This window comes from Urocampus carinirostris, chromosome 15 (genome assembly GCF_059441175.1).
Source record: "Urocampus carinirostris isolate Australia breed hairy pipefish chromosome 15, RoL_Ucar_1.0, whole genome shotgun sequence".
Classification (NCBI taxonomy): domain Eukaryota; kingdom Metazoa; phylum Chordata; class Actinopteri; order Syngnathiformes; family Syngnathidae; genus Urocampus; species Urocampus carinirostris.
This window is the reverse complement of record NC_142363.1, coordinates 18,856,934-18,878,364: the sequence shown is the minus strand read 5'-3', so window position 1 is coordinate 18,878,364 and position 21,431 is coordinate 18,856,934. Positions and strand designations below refer to the sequence as shown.

The 21,431-nt window shown below is 37.1% G+C and overlaps 1 protein-coding gene across 2 annotated transcripts in view; it reads left to right on the top strand.

The window, feature by feature from the left end:
- LOC148351777 (unconventional myosin-VI-like) overlaps positions 1–21,431 on the top strand; it is a 92,060-nt gene that overhangs the window by 17,580 nt on the left and 53,049 nt on the right. For both annotated transcript variants that reach the window (XM_088353927.1, XM_088353928.1), the window contains exons 3-15: positions 1,008–1,077; positions 1,147–1,220; positions 1,429–1,558; positions 2,583–2,688; positions 2,785–2,840; positions 2,926–3,023; positions 3,111–3,275; positions 5,105–5,185; positions 6,280–6,460; positions 8,059–8,203; positions 17,559–17,716; positions 20,192–20,283; positions 20,610–20,682. In XM_088353927.1, the coding sequence (XP_088210053.1) occupies positions 1,008–1,077; positions 1,147–1,220; positions 1,429–1,558; positions 2,583–2,688; positions 2,785–2,840; positions 2,926–3,023; positions 3,111–3,275; positions 5,105–5,185; positions 6,280–6,460; positions 8,059–8,203; positions 17,559–17,716; positions 20,192–20,283; positions 20,610–20,682 (1,429 nt within the window). The remainder of the gene's footprint in view (positions 1–1,007; positions 1,078–1,146; positions 1,221–1,428; positions 1,559–2,582; positions 2,689–2,784; positions 2,841–2,925; positions 3,024–3,110; positions 3,276–5,104; positions 5,186–6,279; positions 6,461–8,058; positions 8,204–17,558; positions 17,717–20,191; positions 20,284–20,609; positions 20,683–21,431) is intronic.

The following is a 21,431-nucleotide window of genomic DNA, read 5'->3' as shown; positions in this document are numbered from 1 at the left end:
TGTTTGTATTTGACTTTGTTGCCCAAGACACACCACTATTACCCTCGTGGTTAAGGGAATTTGTCTTCTTAAAAAATAAATTTATACTTCAATCGTTGTATTTCCTCAACCACATCCATCCATCCATCCATTATCTGCACCGCTTATATTCAGTAGGGTCGCGGGGGTGCTGGAGCCCATACTAGCCACCTTCGGGCAGTGGGCAGGGGACACCCTGGAATTGTTACCAGCCAAGGCACACAAAGACAAGACAACACACTCACTCATTCACACCTAAGGACTATTTGGACTGGCCAATTAACCTGACATGTACTGTATGTTTTTGGAATGTGGGAGGAAATCGGAGTACCCGGAGGAAACCCACGCAAGCACGCGGAGAACATGCAAACTCCACTTAGGAATGTCTCATGACCTCAGAACTGTGCCGCACATGCGCCTAACCACATAACAAATATAATTTGGTAAATTATCTCATGCTTCAGTCTTGTTTAATCTGTTTTTATTTGTCAAAATGATTTTGAAGCTAGCAGTTGTCTCTTAAAGGGACAGTGTAGAATCTTTAGTTTTGGAATCTTTATTTTTGTGTGTGTTTTTTTTACTTTCATAAATACGCAAAGAGAATCATATATTACAATATATTATTTTTGTATTTATCCATACAACCAATAATAGATAATAATAATACAAATGCAGTCTGCACTACATTGTAGATATTTTGCCTATTCTGACAATCTTTTATCCTCTATTTCTCTTAAAAGTCTTTACTACATGTTTACCCTGGAGCGCCTAATCTTGTTGCATACAATGCTTCAACACATTCATGTCAATAACATTAAAGACCATTCTATTCTACAAAAAGTGTAGTGCCCCCTTTTACTGCCAAGGTTTCAGGATTACTAAACGCTTATTATTATATTCAATTCATTATAATCAATGAATAATCAGTTATTAATATATGCACAACCAATGCAATTAATGCTGCTTAATTATTCACTTTACCATTACAGACGTTCTTTGCTCCGATGAGCCAAGTGTTTCCAGCAGAAGATGATATTAACAAACATGTTGAGGACAACTGTAAGTCAAATGGAACTCTTTCCATATTGTTGTACAAGTGATCTTGATTATGATTTTTTGTCTTTCCAGGCTCTCTTATGTATTTGAATGAAGCCACACTACTGAACAACGTTAAAGTGCGATACAATAAAGAATATATATACGTATGTCTTTATTCCACTCTTTTACACTTGATGATAATTTAGCATTATTTGAACACATGCTGCCTCGGCCAACAGTTCCATTAAAAACGTGTGTTGCAGCTTAAAAGGCAGAATAATTATAGACCAAAAGGGGGGAAAGGGTTGATAGAGTGTATATGGCCATCTTTTCATGCTTCTATTATTGAGCCCTTAAAATTTTCTATTACAGACGTATGTGGCCAACATATTGATTGCTGTAAATCCTTACTACGATATTCCTAAACTGTATGGTCCTGAAGCCATCAACTCTTACCAGGGGAAGTCTTTGGGGACGCAACCGCCCCATGTCTATGCAATAGGTAAGAGCTCAGAACTTTAGATAAAAATTGGTATTAAAATGCTGTATTTCTGGACTATAAGGCACACCAAAAACTCTAAATTGGCCAGAAATTTGAAAGTGTGTCCTATCATGGTGGATATAATTGTAAATACATAGTTACAATTCAAAGATACTGCATACGTTTACTGTTCTGCCTTTGAGAAACCCATAGCGTGGTCGTTGAGTCCCCTCTTGTGGTTAACATGTTAAATGTCTGTTACTTGAAATAAACAAAAGTGAAACGCAGAACTTCAAAGGCAGCTCAGATGGCAACTTTTGAACGCTCATCGCATATCCTCTTGTTTTCGCTTGGACAATAATTGTCCATGCGTATAAAACGTATTACTTAAGGGAAGGTTTTTGTTTATGTTAACGTTTTGTACAACATTAAGTACTGTAGCTTGCATTGTTGTTAGCATATCTTAGCTTAAAATGATAAACAGCAACTCAAGAAAAATAAGTGTGGTTATTTCGGGACATCATTCTCTAGCTGTCTATCCGAAGAAAAAGGGGATACTTTAGAGTTAGGACAACACAGTAACTAATTATAAATTCATTATTTTTGTGGTGAAACCAGATGTCATAATGGTCATTTATTTTCTATGAAATACATGATTTTAATTTAAATATATGTAGTTATTACTTATGCAACCCTTGCTCTTACTGTAGTTTTAAATCCATATGCCTTATTGCCCAGTGTACCTTATGTTAAATACAGGTATATCACAAAGGACATTTATTTCATTTTTGGTGGTGTGCCTCAAAATCTGGTGCCACTTATAGTGTGGAAAATACAGTAGTATCATGGCGTCCAAACGTCTTATTTTGAAATTGTTTGTCTAAAAAGATGGAAGTATCCACTATTGGATTATTTACAAAATGAAGATGTGGCTATTTCAAGAAAACCTTATATTTGGACATGAAAATATCACTAATAGGCCATACAACTAAAATATTACTAGATCAAATGTAAGTAAACTATGTGTTTGTCTTTCATGTCTTAGCTGACAAAGCCTACAGAGACATGAAGGTTCTAAAAATGAGTCAGTCCATAATCGTTTCTGGTGAGTCGGGTGCTGGCAAAACGGAAAACACCAAGTTTGTTCTCAGGTATGTTTTTGAATGCAACGTTTTTACTCATATACTGTAGTAAAAAGGGTCTCTGCTGCCTGTTTTTTTTTTAATCTAAAATGTTCCGTTCTGTAGGTATTTGACCACAACTTATGGAAGTGGTCAAGATATAGATGAGAGAATTGTTGAAGGTAAAAATACACACCAAAAAAAAACCTGAATGCACAACAGAATGCCGGTGTAATTTTGACCTGCAGAATGTCCTTCCCGCTTCAGCAAATCCTCTACTAGAGGCTTTTGGAAACGCCAAGACAGTCCGTAATAACAACAGCAGTCGCTTTGGGAAATTTGTTGAAATCCATTTCAATGAGAAGGTGATGAGATTTTCTCACTCAAACCTCTATCGTATGAGTAGATAGAGAATTTAATCTGCATTTTTTTCCCCATTCTTGTATTGCCAGAACGCAGTCGTGGGTGGATTTGTCTCCCATTATTTGCTGGAAAAGTCGCGGATTTGCATGCAAAGTAACGACGAGAGGAACTACCATATCTTCTACAGGCTTTGTGCTGGAGCATCTGAGGACATCAAGAAAAAACTGCACCTCGATTCTCCGGACAGCTTCAGAGTTAGTGTTTTTTGTCATACATTTGCATTTACCAAATGTCACCTTTTTGTGTGATTAGGGAGGCATCAAATATACATTAGAATACGTATTTTTATCTTTCTATCAAAAAAATTATTGTTATTAATGACTTTATTATATTTTACATCATTAAGTATATAAAAAGTATATCGATAAATACATATATATATATTTATTATTTTATTGTATTTATTATCTTATAATAGTTTTGTAATTATTTATTTAGTCATGTATATAATTAGTATTTGTACATATTTATTTATTTATTCATTCATTAATGTCTGTCTGGTCGACTGTCTGTCTGTCTGACTGTTTGTCTGGCCAACTGTCTGTCTGTGTCTGTCTGTCTGTCTGGCCGACTGTCTGGTCGACTGTCTGTCTGTTTGTCTGGCCGACTGTCTGTCTATCTTAGTACCAAGGTTCATTCTATTTATTAAATATGTTACCTATATGTTCCTTGGACATAATACTAAGTTGTTAAATTTGTTATGACAGTGTTTTTCAACCAGTGTGCCGTGAGAAGTTGTCTAGTGTGCCGTACTAAACTGCCTAATTTTATTTTTGCTAAAAAGCATTCTGTTGTTCAGTACATTTTTCTTTCATTTATCAGCTGAGTAAATATAATATTCATCTATATCAGTAAGTGGCAGCAGATTACTATTTTCTTCTTTTTATATACTAGTTATCTGCTAAGGTAGTGCGGGGAAATGTTTTTAATAACTTGTTTAGTTTGACAAAGTTGTTTCAATGCACTTAAAATATAATAAATCAAATAAAGTAAAAGTATTGCACATACCTTTGCTTATTTTAATTATATTCTTATTTTGCTAAAAAACAAAACTGACTTTTTTCCAAAAACCTAGTCAAACACTTATACGTTTTACTGGCAGATAATGTTTGCTCATGTTAAGTTTTTTTTTCTAAAAACAACCAAAAGAATAATATAGTAACCCTTAAAATAGGTTAAAATATAGTAAATCCAAAATGAGAACAAAAATACTAAATGAATAACCTGTGTTACTTCCTGAGCCACAGTGATCAAAAAAACTACATGGGCCTACTGAACAGTCAATTTAACCAACATGATTATTCAATCTGTAAATATTCTATTTTTTAAATATTTTGAGCAGACCGTGTCTCTCGAGATTTTTAATTAAAATTGGCTCAATTGGGAAACACAACTGATGTTCTGTATACACAGTACTTTTTAAAATGAGAGTTCAGCTGTCAATTTTGTATTGTCCACTAGATGTCAGAATGGGACATTTTGTGATACTTGTCCATCCCCTCCAAATTGGACCTTAACCTAAATGTAATTCTACCCAGACTTAAGAAGATAACAAAAATGTGATTATCCCCAAACTTAAAGACAAATAGCTATACACACTAACAATATAACAATACCTAATTATATTTAAATAGTACATGTAATCTTACCTCAACTCTAGTTTTATTTATGCAGCTTTTAGGAAAACACATAAAATGTTGTAAGATAAATAAAATAGAGTCAAAGAAAATTACAACATGTCCTTCTGGATGTGAAGATAAAAGCAGCAGACAGCTAATTCTCACAGTTGAGATATTTGTCATTAAATCAGGTCCCAGGGTGGCAGCAACATCAATACAGGCAATTACTTCACACTATTGTCCTCCAGTCGAATGTGTGTGGCATTATTAACAGGCATGAGGGAAAATCCTTCACATGGCGACAATCATTGCAATATATCCCACAAGAGAAACCTGTCCAGAGTAAACCAAGCACAGCTAATCATGTTAAAATGTTTGCAATCATTTTCTTCTTCCTGTTTCAGTATTTGAACCGAGGTTGCACCAGATATTTTGCCAGCACAAACTCTGACAAGCAAATCATGCAAAACCGCAAGAGTCCTGAGGTAATGTCAGTTTCACTACTTTTATCTATTCACTTATCAAAAAAACGAATCCACGGTTTACTTTTCAAGTTTTTTTATATATTTATTAATGTATTCATGTTTTAATTTGTCTATTTATTTTTCTATTTTTATTTTTTGTCCAACAATGATGAGTAACCAATAAAGGCTGAACACACATAATCAACAGCGATGTTAAACATGTTTTTTTTTTTTTTTTTTTTTTTTCAATTTAATTTTTTTGCTCAATATGTAGTTGATGAATAATGCATTTCACGAACGGGAGCACTTGCTTTTGTGTGCTTGAGACATGGAACCGAATATCTTGAAACAAATTAAAAATAAATGTGACACAGCATGTAGCTCCAAATGATCAAATTGAATTCTTTGTTGCATTCATGGCATGGCATGAAAAAAATCACCTAAGCTCATTATAAAATTGGAACTTGAACTGAAAGAAAAACCAATTAAATTGTTATGCAAAAGAAAAATCGTTGTTTATTAATTGCCTAAAGTTATGAAAGAACTTTGAAACCAACTGACTATTCTAGGACGCTCCAGGTCAATATTGGACTCTGGTGTATCTTCTATTATTCCTCACTCTATTATCATGAACATTATTTTACGATGATGCAACAATTTGTTAAAATGTTTCGCTAAATATGTTGGTTACTTGTTTATGTCTCTATCACGCATCATGTTTGTGAAAAAAAACAGGATGATAAGGTGATTTCTGTTTTGTTTATGTCTCTTAAAACCCTGTGCCTCCACCTCCACTAGTTGCTGTATGCATCGCATGCATGTTGGGCGGATCCATAGCTTGTATCTTATATTCAAATGGTAAAAAAAGTAAATTGAAAAGGAGGACCATGTGAGCTATCCTGGTTTATTTGTGATTGTGTGATTAATCCATCACTATTTATAATGCATGCCTCTTCTTTTATTATTCATGCATGAACTGTAAGCTCAAGTAGCGGTGTTGGGATGATTGTGTTTGGTGTTTTCTACTTACCTCCAGGATACGCTCTGCTGAAGACAACAAGACTCCTCACATGCTTTATATTCCTAATCCTTATTTCATCCACTTGTGTCCGCAGCATGTGAAACAGGGCGCGCTCAAGGACCCTCTTCTCGACGACCAGGGCGACTTTAATCGGATGTGCCTGGCCATGAAGAAGATCGGTTTGGATGATGCGGAAAAGCTGGACCTTTTTAGAGTGGTTGCTGGTGTTCTGCACCTAGGAAACATTGACTTTGAGGAAACGGGAAGCAGCTCAGGTTGAAGAGTCATTTTAAAAAAATCACCTAAATATCTTTGAAATTGACATTGGCCCTAAAAATAACACTAGATCCAGTGGTTTCTATCCTGTTTTCATTGACATTAGGGATATTGAAAAACTGATTAAAATAATTATACAAATATTAAAGTCAGAGTGCATTGTTTGTGGTGTTCTTTAAAAGTTGAAAATTAAATATTTTCTCTATTAAGTATATGTTAACAATGCACAACTGAGTTCAAAGTGCCCTAATGATTTATTGTCTTTCTACTGCGCCTATCTGCTTTTATCTGAATTTTAGCAGAGCCTTTCGTGTCGAAGCACATTTGTGCCGGGGTTTGGCAGTTGTGAAGGGTGAAGTAACGCTCATTTTTGTTTGTGTAACATTAGAATGGTGAAAGTATAATAAAATAAAAGGCTGCTTCAATTACAGTCCAAACGCCAACCCAAACCTCAAAAAGATGTAAAAAGAAGCTTATTCAAGCGTATCTGGGAAATGCACGTACTTACACGCGCTTCATGAATGACCTAACTAATGCTACAATGATGACACAAGCCAGGAGATGGCGGCAAAAAGTTGTTCCAAATCCCGTACAACTCCTTTAATTGTAGAACTAACAAAGAAAAATATTTTGAACATTACTTTATTTTCATTATGTATTTATTATCCTATGTAAATTACATTTGTTTAATATTTTCTATAGTTTTTATATCAAAAGAAACAACTACATATAAAGCAATTTAGTAAAATTAGAAATATTCGGTATACAAATATATTTAATATGTACACTTCAAAAAGCTTAAAAGGAGAATTAAGTAAAACATTTAGTAAAATAATTAGTTATTATCTTCCATATAAGCTAAATATGCTCATATAATTCACAGATAATTTTGCAGATTTTTGATATTGTTTTATTTTTTTATATTCAGAAACAGTTTTAGTAAGATATCATAATAAAGTCTCAAACTTAAAGGTGCTGTACGAAATTTTTCTCGGGTTGACATAATCTTATGGCGTCTGTCATCATTGCATCCTCTGCCAAGCTCCTTATGTGGCACGGGCAAGTACGTGCATTTCTTAGACATGCGAGAATTAACTTCTTTCTTAATCTTTTTGGGGGTTTTGTGTGGTGTTTGGGACCGTATTTAAAACAGGACTTTTCTTACTTTTGCCAATTTGACTTTTCACTCACAAAAAACTACAATGAAGAGCATACAGTCACTCTGCCATGTGCTCTGTTCTTCTTTTTGCTCAATAAATACCTAATTTTTACCATTACAATTCCTGCCTATACTAAATGTCTCTCGTTGTAATAAACAATTAACCTATTTTTAAATGAATATTCTTTGAGTATGGCAGTCATTTATATTTTCCTGGGGCGGAAATCATGATTTAAGAATAACTATTCAAATATTCAGATACAGATGCTTCATTTTAATGTTATCTAAAATGACATATACCACCATTTGGAGACCACTGGCTTAAGCCTTGTATGGGTTGCTAATAGATCCTAAAATCAATTCTATCATGCAATAATGATGTTATAGCATAATTAATGACAATGATAACAACTGGATTTTTTTGTGTATGTCTTGTAGGGGGATGCGTTTTGAAAAATCAATCTAGACAGACGCTGGAGTACTGTGCAGATCTGCTGGGTTTGGATCAGGATGATTTGAAGGTCAGCCTGACAACGAGGGTCATGCTGACGACAGCAGGGGGCGCTAAAGGAACAGTTATAAAGTAAGAATTGACGCATTGAGGTCCGTTTCACTGTGCAAGAAATTGCTCAAGGCAGTAACTGCTTTATACAGCCTATAAAAGTTAAAATGAATCGTAAATGCATCTAAGAAATACAGAAAGTTTTTTTTCTTTATATTCCTTTATAGTTCTGACCAGTGTTGGACACTTTACTGAAAAAGGAATTTGTTATACTGTAGTTACTAGTTACTTTAAGCTGGCCTCAGATTACTGACGCCCAAATGTAGCACGTTGCTCTGAAAGTAACTATCTAGCTATAAATTATATATATATTATTATAACCACGTAATCAAATCAATAGATAGAAATTTGTACACCAACCTGTGGAAGCAAGGAAGCCTTCATTTTTCTTTGCTTGTGCAAACTTGATTACTAACAGTCGAAACGTTCCATATCCATTTTGTGTATTGTCTTCAAACTCTTGAATATTTTTCTCTCATTATCCGGGGAATGTCCAAGACGTTTTTCTGTTTTTCTTCCAGGCGTGGGTAATTTTAAAAATAATTTAACGAATAAAAATACCAAAATTCTGCATTATTTTACCGTAAATTATGTGCTCACGTTTGCCTCATTGATATCATTGTTTCAGTATAAGGCACCCCCTACCCACATGTTGTCTTCTATTTGCTACTGGTGGCACACAACCAAATATGAATGTGCATATAAACTTGACCCCCTGAATTTACTATTTTCACTATTTCATTTTATTGAATGATTTGGGTTTTTCAGGGCCGATACAGATGATTAGTATTAAGAGGAGGCCGATAACCAATATTGGGAGCTGATATACATTTGCTGTAAAAGTTTAAATATTGGCGTAAGAATATTTTAATAATGCAAAAAGCAAGAAAGAATATTTGTTTACAGTAAAAATAATTTCAACACAACTAACATAGCTAATCTTTCACTTTCACGTGATTAACAAGTGTGTTGGTTTACACAGGGATATCTAAAAAAAACAGGTCTCCGTCACAATGTTGCCCTGGTTACAGCAATCGGTGAACAATTACGTTCAATTACCTAATATGGCTATTATAGCACATTATAAACATGCATTCCAATATGGTTACAATAGTACGGTATATAAATATACAAAGCCTACTTGTGGACTATAAGCCGTTGTCATGAGGGGGCGTAACCAGCCCGTTTTTGGTTGGTTAAAGAACCCCCAAATTCAACCCAAGCACCCCCAAATGTTATAGCATTTTTAAACCCTCTTTTCCTTGATATAGGACAGGATAAACTTAAATATGAAAATGCCAGATTAAAAAAAAGTCGGAAACACTCCACTCCCTTGAAATGGTTCAAGCCATTTGATACCGAGCACCACGTTTAGATGTATCCTGATAATTGTCTTTTCTCCTCATCAGTTGACCACATTATCATCACATTTTTATGGCGTATCTGTAAGCCATTCTATGTTTAAAAAATGTTAATTGATACTGATTTTTATGATACTTCTTGGTAATAAAAGAGCTTGTGTTTGAAAAGACGGAGGTCGATTATTTATAATTTTATTTTCATTACATATTTAAAAGACTAAATTCATATGTTTAATGACTGAAAGACGTTTGTATGTGGTGTTGGTGGAAAGGGAGAGCGATAAGACACACTGGGTGCCTAGCACCCCCAAAGCTCTATACCTAAAAGTGTCCCTGGTCATGAATATTATAGCGTTTAGCAACATTGGGTCGCCTTCAGTGTTAGTGAAGTTTGCGTGAATAAGATCATTATATAGACAACGATTGCTCTTTGGTTTTAATCGCGCAAAACAATATTTCTTAATAAACACCTTATACAGTCTACAATTGCGACACTGGTTCTATCGGAAGCGCAACGCTGAGAAGCATAGGAAAATCCGAGTTCGCGTTCATGTGTAGGGGACTCAAATTCTGCAGGGGATTCGTAATTTGGCACAACACCGGTGTTAGTCGACATTTCAGTCAAGGGTGGTCACAAAGGGGGTGGAGAGAAGAAAGACCCTAATAGCTAATGTAAAAAGTATAATACGAAAATTATTCACAACAGCCCTAATTTTCATTCCAGACTGTGACTGCAAAAAGAAAACATTGAACCCGTAATGCCCCCGTAGTGAGTAGGAGCCTTGCATGGCTGACACCTCTGTTGGTGTGTCAGTGTGTGTGTGAATGGGTAAGTGTGAAGCACATTGTAAAGTGCTTTGATGTGAGTATATACGATAGGTGGAATATTAGAACATCAGTAAGGAGAAATTACGTGTTTCTCGTTCTTTGTGAAACAGACGGCGCCACTTTAAAGGTATTCAGTTGTAGGTAGATATAAACATCCCAGCTTTGGCAAAAAGAGGGTTGTATGTGACTTCAAGAGCGAAGGAGCAACTGCCAAATTGCAGTAGACTTCGTGATTCACGATCTGCTTAAAAGTAGCATAATAACGCACCATGTTGTAACGACAGTTGAGTTAAAAACTGTCCATAACATTTTACAGTACTTTTTACCGAAATAAATAATGGCGTTCCTTTGTAACGTGTTACGCCTAAGGGCCCGGTCACACAGCCGTTTGCGTCTGAATCACGGCCAGAAATTTCTGCCTGTGAAGCAGACGATGTTGGACGCTTTGATATCGGCATATAGACGAGATACAGCAGTGCTTTACACGCGGTCGGAAATTCACACGCGGTTGGCCGCGCGAAAAAGTTTTGCGCTGCCCAAAACTTTAGACCACGTGTTAAGCGCGGGCGGCACACGAGGTAATGACGCGGAAATGACGCGGAACGACGTGCTCTGGCCGCGGCCAGGGCGTGGTTACACATGAGTAGGACGCGAAATTTCAGCGGGTAATCGTGGCTGGAGCACGGTCATAGCATGTTCTGCGCCTGTATCGCAGTGTTATTACGTGAAATTAGCGTGTTACGCGTGTGACGGTCAAACGCCTTTCTCCGCGTATATACAGCGCGATTTGCCGAGCACACGTCAGTTGTGCTCGAGACGTCAAGGGGTGGACATGGATCCCTGTCACCGTAGTGACCTCGTCTTAATCCATTTTTATTTCTTGACATTTCTTTTCATTTCATAACAAGATAATAAAATAAAAATGAAAAACTATTACAATAATAACATATTGGCTTCTTCGGTGCCATAGCTTGAAACCTTGATCTTCACGGGACTGTGTCTTGAGCGGTTATGATTTCTACAGCCCGGTGTTATGCCGAGAAATGCATCCCTGCCGAGATTTGCATCCCCTCGCTACTACAACCACTTTTACCTCGTTTTATCTCACTTTTAGGGAATGTAATTGCGAACATATAACCAAATCCACTTCGTCTTGCATTTGTTGGGAATGTAATACAACATAAACCATTCTGTCTTTGTTTTTGTTGTGAACGTAATCAAACGGTTACCCACACCGTATATAAATCACTTTTGAGAACTGTTATGCACTCTACCGTAAAGCTTATCATGCAGAAATAAGCTTTATGGTAGAGTGCATAACAGTTTCAATACGAGCGATTTGAATAGCAAAAGGCAAAATAAACATGTTACCTGCTCAAAAGTGATTTGTATACGGCGTGCATTACCGTTCGATTACATTCACAACAAATACAAAGACGGAATGGTTTAAGTTGTATTACATTCCCTACAAATGCAAGACGAAGTGGTTTTGGTTATATGTTCGCCATTAAATTCCCTAAAAGTGATATAAAAGTGAGATAAAACGAGGTAAAAGTGGTTGTAGTAGCGAGGGGATGCAAATCTCGCCGGCTCGACAGCTTTTATACCCGTGGTCCACACGAGAAAATGACGCGGAAATGACGCGATGAGGAAGCGGAACAGTCGCCGGCGGGCATACCACCGATGAACAGCGGGTTGGCCAATTTTGCGCATTTTCCATCGCGGGCAACCACGGGCAAAAAAAAAAAAAAACGCAAAATTTTATCCGCGATACAGACGCAAACGGCTGTGTGACCGGGCCCTAACACTGGTTCCTGACTAAAGATTCAATCATCTTTATTCGTAATGCTTTTTGCAAGAAGTCTCATTGAAGAACTCGTAAAACACAAATATTGCATATCTATGCATGTATCACTTATTCAGTGCTGACAGAGAATGTTACAGGTCATGGCGGTATTGCGCCCATGTATATGCAGTGATGATGCGGTGTTTGAGTGATAGGACCGGGCTAGGTCGATTAATATTTGAAGAGGGCCAGATGCTGGCCTGGCCTGGAAGTGTTTCCCCCTTATGAATAATGCAGCGGGTATCTGAGGAGGCAGGCAAGTATGGCTTCGACACCATACAAAAAAAAAAAGGTCCCTACTGTCTGGAGGAGAGAGGCGGGGCCTGCCTTTGTCATAAAAACCCAGACTGATTCAGGCTGCCTTGGGGAGTTTGACTGCAGCATAAAGCTGTGGACGCTGTTATTGTATCACTCATGGTTGAGTCTCTCTCCAGAGGGGATGTGAAACATTGCCATGGATAAAAATGCTTGTCAGATCTCTCTAGCATCAGATGCCTTTTACGCAACCTGCAGCATTTAAAACCAAATGTGGAGACCGTACGATTAGCGTCTTGCTAAAATGAAAAAAAATGTGTGAATGTTAAAAAGGTGGTCGGCAACCACCGGGCCACGGGCCGGAACAGAGCTGTTGGTCATTTGGTACCATGTCGCACAGAGCGAAAAAAACATTGCCTTATTTTTGGCCTATACCATACTTATTAGTGTGTATACACACATTTTCTTTCACCCAAATAACAAATTACCGTATTTTCCGCACTATAAGGCGCACCTAAAAGCCTTTATCAACATAAATCACAAAGTCTTCCAACTAACTTGCAGCCGCCGACTTGATTTTCCCCCGAACGCCAAGTAGTACGAGGTGTATGCTGGGATTTAATTACCGGCGTTTCATTGGCTAACTAATGTGTCAATCATCATTTGAATCGATCACTATTGGCTAAAGTTATTCGGAGGTCAAAGGGCGGATCCTTTTTATCATTTACAGGCTGGCTTTGGCTTAAACGGCAAAACAAAGCCTGCAATTGGCTGAAAAAGATGTGTCAATCATCAGTTGAATCGATCACTATTGGCTAAAGTTATTCAGAGGTCAAGGGGCGGATCCTTTTTATCATTTACAGGCTGGCATTGGCTTGAACGGCAAAACAAAGCCTGCAATAGGCCGAAAAAGATGAATGTGAATAGCATGTTAGGTCGAACTACGGCGGGGGAGGAAACAGTATTTTACTATTCTGTACTGTATTTGTAAATATTTTACTCTCCTGGATTTACTACACTCACGGATATAAGAGGACATTGGCTGCACATTATTATGAACACAACGACTTCGGTGAGCTACTCCGGGTTTTATATTATCCCTGTATCTTGTTTCAGACTGAACTCGATGTTTCTGTGATAAGCGGTGCAGATAATGGATGGAATGAAGTGTCTATTTTTAAATTAAACTCAATTCCAAGTGTTTATTGTCATATGCACAGTAAAGTTGCGAGCGAAAAAGAAAATAGAAACTAAGGAATGGTTGGCATTTCTTGAATCCCAAGACTTTAACCTTCCGAATGATGGAACGATGCATTTGAGTGACATCGTATGGACACCGCATCCGCACGTGTTCTCGGCACGTATTTGCGTCTTTGCAAGCTTTCGGAATGTTAAGGGGGTAATAAGTTAGACTGAACTATCTGACTGTTTTGTCCACGTTCCCATTGTAGCGCCTTATAATCCGGTGCCTCTTATGTATGTCAAAAATAGGACCAAAAACTATTTTTTCGGGGTGCGCCCTATAACCCGGTGCGCCTCATAGTGCGGAAAATACGGTACATGTTTGGGTGCACATCAAACAATAACTGATTAATTGTGCAATAATTCATCAATCAACAAATATTACTGACCTTGTTTGCAACGGGAATCAAACACACATGCCGGTGAGAGCGCCAAATCCAAGCCAATATTTTACTAGGTTTGTAGAGGACATGGGAAAATGTATCATATTTGATCTCATCATCACACTATTTTTACTGCCAGTGCTACGTTGGTCAACGTTGTGATGGATAATACGGTAAAGAGTTCAGTCAAAATAACGATGTAAAATGTGGTATTGTGAGCATAAATAGTGTGACAATGTGATGAAATTGAATACATTCTCCTACGTCATCTATATCTCGTGATTAAACAGTAGATTTGGGCTTCTTGTTCTTCTTTTTATTATTATTATTGTTATTACACGGTTTATACGTGTTCCTGAAATCCTTGAAAATGCTCGAATTGTCTCGTTTCTTTCAAGGCCTAAACTGTGCTTGCAATTTTGGTGAAGTGCTAGTAAATGCCTGAAATTGTTTCCATGTCTCTCAACAAGTCTGCTTAAAAATGACGCCAATACTGACCTTAGGTGGCTTCGCTTTCCCATTGCTTTTCCCACGTGATTAATAGCAGCTTGACATAGTTTGTATCACATTGTCCTATGAAGCGTCCTTGCCCCTTACCAGTCACGCTCAAGAGGATAGGTGCATGCCACACCTAAACAGGGCACTATAAAATGTGTATTGGTGCAAGGTTTACATATCAATTATGCCATTTATTATGCCACATGCAAAAATAATAAGGTAGCATTTCCCATTGGTAATGGTAAGGACTTCCTGCTACTGAAAATGTAATCTACATATTACTGTCACTTTTACACAACACCTATATGCAGAGAGATTTGTCTAAAAAATTGTAATTGTTCAGATTCACAAATATATTTACGGTTTACTCTAGATTTTAAAATCCCATGTCTTGATGAATGCACACGCAAGATTAAAAATCGCATATGTAAATCGCAGGTATACTTGTGGCTCTGCAAAATACATGATTCCCACCGGATTTTTTCAATTAACCGTACTGGAGAAATTGATAATTGACTTTGAAAGTCCTTTGAAAAGTGCTTGAATTTGCCCATGAATAGGGTGTACAAAACCCTTCTTATTACTAATGTTATTATTCTGCGAGAATATCGTCAGACAATAAACCTGTCTGTGGTAAAGAAAAGGTTGCCGACCACTGTTTTATACGACCTGTAGAGTTTAAAACAAAATGTAGAAAGCAAACGATTGGCCGCTTTGCCAAACTAAAAAAATTGTGAAATCTAAAAAGAAGGGAACGTGTTAAAAGATCCATGATTGCTAAAAGGCACATATATTAATATTAAATCCCCCTCAGGTCTCCCAGCTGGAATATCCAAGTTGAACTCTTGGTCACTGTGGGCGTGCACTTTGTCCTTACAGTCAACCCTGATAAATAATGAAATTTTTTTTTTCAAATGTGGTAAAGTACCATGGGAAAGTCAAGGAGTGGTCAATGTTCCTGATGCACATCCTATTCATCCTTCGGAAATAAACATTAACATATTTTTCAGAGTACAATGTGCACCATAAAAATGGAAATGCAGAACAGTGTATTTTCTTATGTGTGCTATCATTCAATATTTATTGCTGCACAACATTGGTGGAAACGGGGATCAAACCTGAAAAACAATGGTAAGAGTGCCAATTCCTAACAACCAGGCCACTAGGGACATACTATAGATGATATAGGAAAAGGAATACTGTAGCACTTATCTCATCATCACACTGTTTTAGTCAGGGTAACATATAGGGCTGCACGATTAACAGACATCTAATTGACATTGTGATGTGACATAGTACGATTGTGTCATAGCATAACACTGCATTTTTTTCAAGGATTTATAGACTGCAAACCCTAACAGAGAAAAAATTAACCTAAGTAAATTGATTGCTGTTGATGAACCATTTGGAAAATCTGGATGGTTTTGGTCTTTTTTAAAAGGTAACACTCTGAAGTTTTGTCTCAAACTGAAATAATCACTGCAAGTGCTACTAACATGATCAATCTAAGTTGGAACATACGCAAATACAGACATTTTATTCTCGCCTTTATTTATTTATTTATTTTGCAATCTCATGCAAGATGAGTGGAGAATGGGCATCTTAGCTGAAAAAGAGCTGGGACAAATGCATTAAGCCTTACCTGTTCCCAAGTCAAATTTGAACACAGTCTGCAAAAGTTGAACATTAGTATTTTGCTATTTTTCCAAAAGTGGCATTTGGAAACTCCAAAAACACCAGTGACTGGTAACATCATACCGAAACCTCTTTGCCACTCAACAGTCCAACGGCTCGCAGGCGAACTAAGCCTTTCACTATAGTATTAACACTTGGATGCTTAAGTTGGATCAAAAATGACCCCAGGGGTTGTACTCTTCAAAATCTTTAAAAATACCAAATGTTGTCACACTGTCATATTCCAAGTATGCCTCATAAAACATGTGAATGACAAGAGGCCATTAGTGTTTTTATTTTATCCCCACTAAGTATCGACCCCACTCGTAGAAGAGTGTATCACCGGTAGGTTACGCATCCAAAGGTTAAGTACTCCCAAAAAAACAAAACTAGCACAGAAAATGCACTTTCCTTTTAAAATCGAAAATAGCTTTGAAATTGCAATACTGAAAAGTTGCAACTAGGTTTTTCCCAGAATCGTGCAGCACTAGTACCAGATACAATTATTAGAGAAATGAGAAAACAGAAAGTCATAAAAAAACAGTATAAATTGTTGTTTCACTTTTTCTAAGCTCAAACTAAGCATTTTGACAAACGTTCAATTCGTGCTGCCATGCATTTGTTTGTATCATTCAGGATGACCAAATTACTTCCCACAATGCCTTTCTGTATATTCAGTTCAGAGTCTTGTGCGCTTAGTAAAGAATTTGCAAGCTTGCAATACAAAACTGTATTTCAGTGGTCCCCAACCTTTTCTGTACCACGGAACAGTTTAATCCCTGACACTATTTTCGCAATCTGGTCTAATAATAACAATGTGATATGGTGAATAAACATATCAGACTTAATCCCTCTTCATGTGTTATCTGTATTCCTAGTAGCAGTCTATATCTGCTGCCTTATTGGTTTGATTCTCCTTTTGCAACTGCAAATTGGATTTGCAACTGTGATCAGCAATATATTCAGACTGATCAATCAAAGCACAAATATGGCACTTTTTTTGTGTGTGCAATACTGGCCCTTACTGTAGTTTTATTTCTACGAGCCATACCGTCCGGTGCGCCTTATATAATTAAAAAAAACCAAAAACATTAAAGATCAATTTTCAGGGGTGCGTCTTATAATCCGGTGTGCTTTACAGTGCAGAAAATACGGTACTTGAAAATTTGACCGCTCAGCACACGTCAAGATCAACACATCTGCATAATAAAATTGAAACAAAATATCAATTCCAAGAGAGCAGGCTGTCCCACTTGAAGGCTTTCATATCATACCATGTGCTCCCATAGGGTGCCGCTAAAGGTAGAACAAGCCAACAACGCTCGCGATGCCCTCGCCAAGGCTGTCTACAGTCGCCTCTTTGATCACGTGGTCAAACGGGTCAACCAATGTTTCCCATTCAAGTCCTCCTCAAGCTTCATCGGGGTGCTCGACATTGCTGGCTTTGGTAAATATACACAAATAGAGCCCAGTGGAAACTTTAAATGTGGGGTGCATCGTTTCTGGTGTCTTTAAAGAAGTTGAAAGTTAAATGTTTTCTCTATTAAGTATTTGCTATATGATCTGATCTTATGTTTAGCAATTATCTTTGGGGCGTAACACATCAGGTAAAATAAATTGGGGGCAAGGAGAGTGCTGGAGAATGACGTCATGCTTTTTTTTTGTTTATTTCGATAGATCATTTAATTTGTTTGTAAACATTGTGACAAATCCAGTGGGCGGGGTTTAGCCTGGAGGCAAAAGCTAAGGCGAGACAATATGTAAACTGACATACGCTGTAAAAGTTTAACTTTGTATCATTAAAATGGATGGCTTTGATGATACGTCTTTATCACCTAGGTCGCGCGTGACGTGACAGCTGAAACTGGAACAAGACTTGCGCTGGTCAGAAGACAGATGAAACAAGCTGTCGTCTCTTCTAATTGTCTTCATGTTATGTGTTTGGGTGCCAGAATCGGAGAAAAAATGATTTGTGATTGTAAATGGAAGTTTTACAGAATCCCAGCGGACACTCCTGATCAAATTTAAAGAAGAGAGTTGTGGTTAACCGCAGTAAAGCAAAAAGATTGGACCGAGGCACTTATCAAAAATGCTTGGGTTTGCAGTGCACACTACATATAAGGTCAGAAAAATTAAAGGTCTATGATTGTTGCTATCGAGTCCCTATTACTATTAAGGCTACACGCTAACATCTGAGCAAACAACAAGATACCTTGCCGATATAATATGTAATATGGACTTGATAGCAACAATCATAAACGTTTACTTTCTCTTACCTGATATGAAGTTTGCGCTGCAAATCCAACTATTTTTGATGAGTGCCGCTGTCTAATGTTTTCACTTTAATGCACAACTATCTTCTATTTCTCTGATCAGAAGCGTCGGTTGGGATCCCGTAAAACTTCAAATTAACAATCACAAAAGTTTTATCTCTTATTCTGGCGCACAAACACTCAACATGACAACATTTTAACATCGAACTAGCAGAAACGAAAGCTTGGTTTCTTCAGCGCGGAGTATTGTTTAGCCTCTCGCTTCAACTGTGCCGTAGGCTCTGAAAGGGTCTATTTGTTAGTGTAGCATGAAAATGGTGAAAGTAAAAAGAGACCTTCTTCATGTACACTCCAAACGCAGATTGAACCCCTAAGATTAGAAAAGAAGACCATAATCTGAATATTCAAGTGTGTTTAAGTAATTGCACGTGCAACATAAACGAGCTGACAGATGTTGCAATGAACACACACGCCAGGAGATGATGCCAGCAAGTAAAGTTGTTACTATTTCCATACAGCTCCCTTAAAAGTCTACATGTTGACTTTCAAGAGTTATTTATTCAAATGTAAGTCTAGCACAATAAATTGTTTAAAGGGAATGTTACAGTTGCTATCATACATAGAGATGCAACTGCAAATCAAATGTTCATGACCTATTTGATTGTTAAAGTATTTCCCAGCTATTTTAACGATTGGTTAATCTTTTAGATCCCTATTACAAATTCAAAATAGGTGATAGACCATGTTTTGTCCTGACTTTAGAACAGGTGTCAGCCACAGGCGGCACTCCCTAGTGGATCCCTGGTGTTTTTTCCCAAAAGTTTGATAATGGGTAATGATATGGTTTCTGGAGGGAAATATTCTTAACTTTTCCAATTAATGCAAATCTAAAGTGTATACACATATGGCTCTTTTGGGATGTTGGGTTCCCAACTCCTGCTTTAGAAATTAATAAACCTTTGCTTGACCCCTCAAAGCAGTAGCTAAATTATTGTAAGTGTACATATTTTAAATTGGTATATAAAAATAATGATTCTGATGCTGGTATCGGCCACTGTTTTTAAGCACTATTATATTTAAATAAAGCTCGTATTGCCCCTACAATCAAGACGTACAAATACTCAGCACTCATCTTACTTTCACTTTGTGTCATAGAAACTTACAACATCACCACTTTATCCTAAAGCAAAGAATAAAGTTAAACTACTCAATCTTTGAAACCACTGGGCAGATAAAATACTATTGTGGGAATGATAATTTGTTTTGGCTTTGATGATGTTTGATATTAAGTTTTTACAGTTTTGCTATATTGCTGCATTTAAAATTTGCTTGAGTGGCTGGATGGTCGGTATTGTGTGGTTTTTAATGTAATTTTAGCATTCGTTTGCGAAAATTTGCAGTGCATCAATAAAATATACGTTGAATCTGCCACATTAAGTTCCTTGCCTGGTTTTGTCTTCTACTTTATACTCAAAAAAGACCCCCAAAAACCTTTTGTGTGGTTTATTAATTTTTAGTTGTAGTCTTGTTTAGTATTTCCATCAATATGAATATATACTAAATAGCTAAATGAAGAAATATGTGACGCATGCTCCTGTGATCATTTTTAAACTTAAATTGAGTTCATTTGTGTTTTGTATATTTCTCAGAGTACTTTGAACACAACAGCTTTGAGCAGTTTTGCATCAATTACTGCAATGAGAAATTACAGCAGTTCTTCAATGAGCGCATACTCAAAGAGGTAAAAAAAAAAAGCCGCATGTTTTATTCCTCCTCAAAAACCTCCCGTCATGTCACAAAGTTGACATGTTCTTTCTCTCTAAGTACAGCAGGACACTGCAGTTGACACTCCCCCCCTCGCCCCCAGAACTGTGTTTGTCTCCCTGTGTTCCCGACAAAATTAGAATGCTAATTTCCCAGGGGATGTGATGAAACTTGTTTCTCTCCTGTGATCTCTGAGTGTTATTTTCTTCTAGGGGCTGCAATTAAAAGAGTACAGTTTTAGGTGACTTAAGGCACTTTCAGCAATGTCTATAAGTTCTCAGGCTACTTTGACTTTTTGTGCAGGAACAAGAGCTATATCAAAAGGAAGGTCTTGGGGTGAACGAAGTACATTATGTCGACAACCAGGACTGCATCGGTACGTTTACTTTCATTCCAATGGATAACAGATAGAGGCAGAAAGGAACTATAATTCAATTTCTATTCATAATTAATAATTTTCATTTCGTTCAGACCAGTGATTCTCGGATAAGGGTATGTTACAGCATTCTCGGGGGTATGTCAGAGTTTAAAATAAATGAAAACAAAAAAGTGCAAAATCAATGTAAAATCACTGCACTTGATTTTCCTGTAGCTACACTCAAAAACAAACAAAAACAATCTCGCTTCATTGAAAAATGATTTGGTTAATTTTAAGTATTATTTTTCAGATTTTACTACATTTTTAACTTATTGTTGTTGTATTTTTTTTATTTTTTTTTTACATATTACGACTTGCTAACCCAGTTGGTCCCAGGTTTTCAGGGCACAAAACATCCCAAAGGCACCGGAGGAGGCTCGTCTGGCACGAATGCCTGGAAGGAATCTCACCAATCCTGTATTTCCAATTACTTTTTCTGGACAAGATCCAGTGGCTACTGTGAAAGAGCAACTGGCGTTCAGAAAAAAACTGAAAGACAAACAGGAAAGACTGATTGACTGCTGGAAAGTCTGCATCAGGCTGAAGGGCTAGCCACCCTATGCACTAGTTCTGCAAAGGACACCCTAACGCACTACAAAATCCACTAAAGGAAAACAACCCTACGACCATCCGAGAGGCAGGGTGGAAAAGGGGCCAAAACGGACAGACTTCACTGCAACAAATGGAATGGAAATCGACAAAGATTT